This window comes from Monoraphidium neglectum (genome assembly GCF_000611645.1).
Source record: "Monoraphidium neglectum strain SAG 48.87 unplaced genomic scaffold scaffold00044, whole genome shotgun sequence".
NCBI lineage: Eukaryota > Viridiplantae > Chlorophyta > Chlorophyceae > Sphaeropleales > Selenastraceae > Monoraphidium > Monoraphidium neglectum.
In genome coordinates, this window is record NW_014013584.1 from 31572 (window position 1) to 34116 (window position 2545).

Sequence of the window (2545 nt, forward strand, 5' to 3'; positions counted from 1 at the left end):
GACTCCCGCGCGTCGACCCCTGCGCCCGCGGGCCCGCCGGCGGAGGCGGGCGGCCGGCTCCGCCGCCGCCGGTGGCTGCTGCTGACGTGGCGGCGGAAGAGCGTCAGGTAGTCATGGATAGAAGCTTCCACCAGCTGCCGCAGCTGGTTGCCCTGCAGCGTCGCCACCGCCCTGCGCAAGTGGGCACGCCAAAGGCGGGGGAAATGACGGCTCTGCGGCCCCAACCATGCGCCTCGTGGGACCCGCCGCAATGGGTATGCGTTTGCTGCAAGCACGCTGCCGTGTTGAAGAAGATGATAGACTGAGCCAACGCCCTGAGTCCGCCCCCAAAGTGGCCGCAGCTGCCTGGATCTCGCCAGCCGCCGGTGAGTGCACATACAGACCTGAAGTATGCGGCGGCGTCGCCGTTTATGGGCACCGGCGGCATGCGCCGGAAGACGTCGGCGCACTTTGGCAGCCAGTGCGTCCACAGCTGCGCCTTGAGCTGCTCGCACACGGACAGCTGGTAGGCGCGGAAGGCCTCCGCCTGCGGGGGCGCGGCGCGTCCGATGGCCGCCAGGCACAAAAGCGATGATGCAAGTGGCAAGGCGCTCGAAACCCAGGTTGCATACTGTCATTTGCTGAACACCTGTGCTTGGCCGTTTTGCGACGACGTGGCATGTGCCAAACGCGCAAGCGATATGTGGCCCGCAACAGCGCTTGACCGTGCAGCTGGTGCAAGAACCCGCAAACTGCTGCACCCGCTGCAGGGCGCTCAAACTGTGCATCCCTCGCTACAGCCCCCCTCTCTTGCTGCGCCCACGGCGGCCGCTGCAGTCAATAGTCATTCTTTGGCCGCACACCTGTGCCGGCAGCCGCGCCAGGAACTCCCCGCTCTCCGTGTCCACCAGCCGCGCCGCCACGTAGCCCGCGTCGAACCACACCTTTCGCAGCTCCAACGCGTTTGGATTGAGCGTCTGCAGCGTCCAAGCGATCTCCTCCCTGGCGGACGCAACGTGGGCGGACCACTCCTGGGGCAGCCGCCGCGAAGCTGCCGCGGCGGCTGAGGTCTGGAAGGCCGGCAGGTGGTAGCGGGCGCCGCCGCTGCCGACCAGCACGCCGCTGCCGCCGGCGCTGGGGCCGGCAGGGTCGTAGGCGGCTGTTGCATGATAGCGGGCAGGCAAATCAAATTGTACACGCTGTGTTGCGCCAGGCTTCGGCATGGGCTTGCCATGCATGCCAGGCTGGGCGCAGGGCAGGCCTTCAACTTGCACGCATGCGCGGCCGAGGCAATGCAGACCGCGGAGCCTTACCCGGCCGCAGCAGCGGCTCCAGAGGCTCCAACATGAGACGCTCGCGCTCCACAGGGGCTGTGCGCACGCGTCAAATGGTGCAGAGGGAGCCTTCCCGTCAGCCTTTGAGTCAGGTGCGGGCAGGCGGTGCAGGCTTTGCGAGCACACGTGATGCCAAAAGCCCTACAGTCACCACAGAAAACCCCGAAGTGGCCCGAACAATGTGCTTGTTGTAGAGGAAAACGCTCGGCCGCCGGCGCCCGGGAGCATGCTGATGCACGCCACCTGGCACGCGGGGTCCGCAGCTCTGCGACACTCACACGCGATTATGTAATCCAGGACGGCCCGCTTCACCGCGCGCTCATAGTCATCGCGCAGCTCCTCCACGCATGACGACAGGATGACGTCACGGCGCTCCTTGGGTGACGCGAGAAGGCGTCGGGGTGCACTCACGCATGCCATCAGTAGTGCTGGTGAGGCTGGGCTGCTGCGAGATTGCACAACAAGACCGCGAGGACGGCATCTACACGCGGCGGCAAAGCCCAGTCAATGGACCAACACCACAAATTCGGCCATTCAGGGGTTGTGGAGGTGTCACAGGGAGCTGCGTCACTCACCTGGCTGATCCCGGGTGCCTCTGGTGACACCAAGCTCAGCGCGTTGCCCAGCCACTCCTCCCTGTCGGAGTGTGCGGCACCAGTAAGCAAAAGAAGGCGACACAGCCGAGCAATCGTGCTGACGTGCGCGCAAGCAATGCGCGCACGAACCCGCCAGCCTCGACGCGTGTGGGGCGAGATGCACTACCAGCAGCAGCAAGGCCCGGGCGCGCATGGGCAGTCCAGGTCCACGGGTGGACTGCAGGCAGCACATGCAAGGCACATGCAAGGTGCCACACGCACCGGTAAGGTGCCACGTGGCAGGCATCGATGCCGTGCTCTACATAAAAGTGGTACCGGAGGATTGCATCTGCAACCTCCAGTTCGAAAAAGCTGCCGCCAACACCGCTGCCGCCGCCGCCGCCCGCGGCGCCGCGGCCAATGGCGGCGCCGCGCAGGACGGGGCTGGTCGCGCCGAGCTGTCGGGTCTCCCGCTGCGGCTGCGAGGGCCCCAGGTTTGGGCTGGTCGCGCGCAGCGGGTTCCCCACGGCAGCCGGGCTGCCCGGGCGTGCGGGCAACGTGCCGCCTAGCTGTGCGGGGATCGGGCTGCTGGCGCGCAGCCCGCTGGTATGCGTCAGCCCCAGCCCGGCAGGCCCCGCCGTGTGGCGCAGCGGCGGG

At 67.2% G+C, this 2545-nt stretch overlaps 1 protein-coding gene across 1 annotated transcript in view; it reads right to left on the reverse strand.

The window, feature by feature from the left end:
- MNEG_0534 (dynein heavy chain 9) overlaps positions 1–1733 on the reverse strand; it is a gene marked incomplete at both ends in the record, with an annotated part of 4326 nt that extends 2593 nt beyond the window's left edge. Inside the window, 4 exons of the mRNA XM_014050983.1 lie at positions 384–526; positions 843–1138; positions 1293–1349; positions 1592–1733. Coding sequence (XP_013906437.1) covers positions 384–526; positions 843–1138; positions 1293–1349; positions 1592–1733 — 638 coding nt within the window. The remainder of the gene's footprint in view (positions 1–383; positions 527–842; positions 1139–1292; positions 1350–1591) is intronic.
- Positions 1734–2545: the final 812 nt, after the last annotated feature.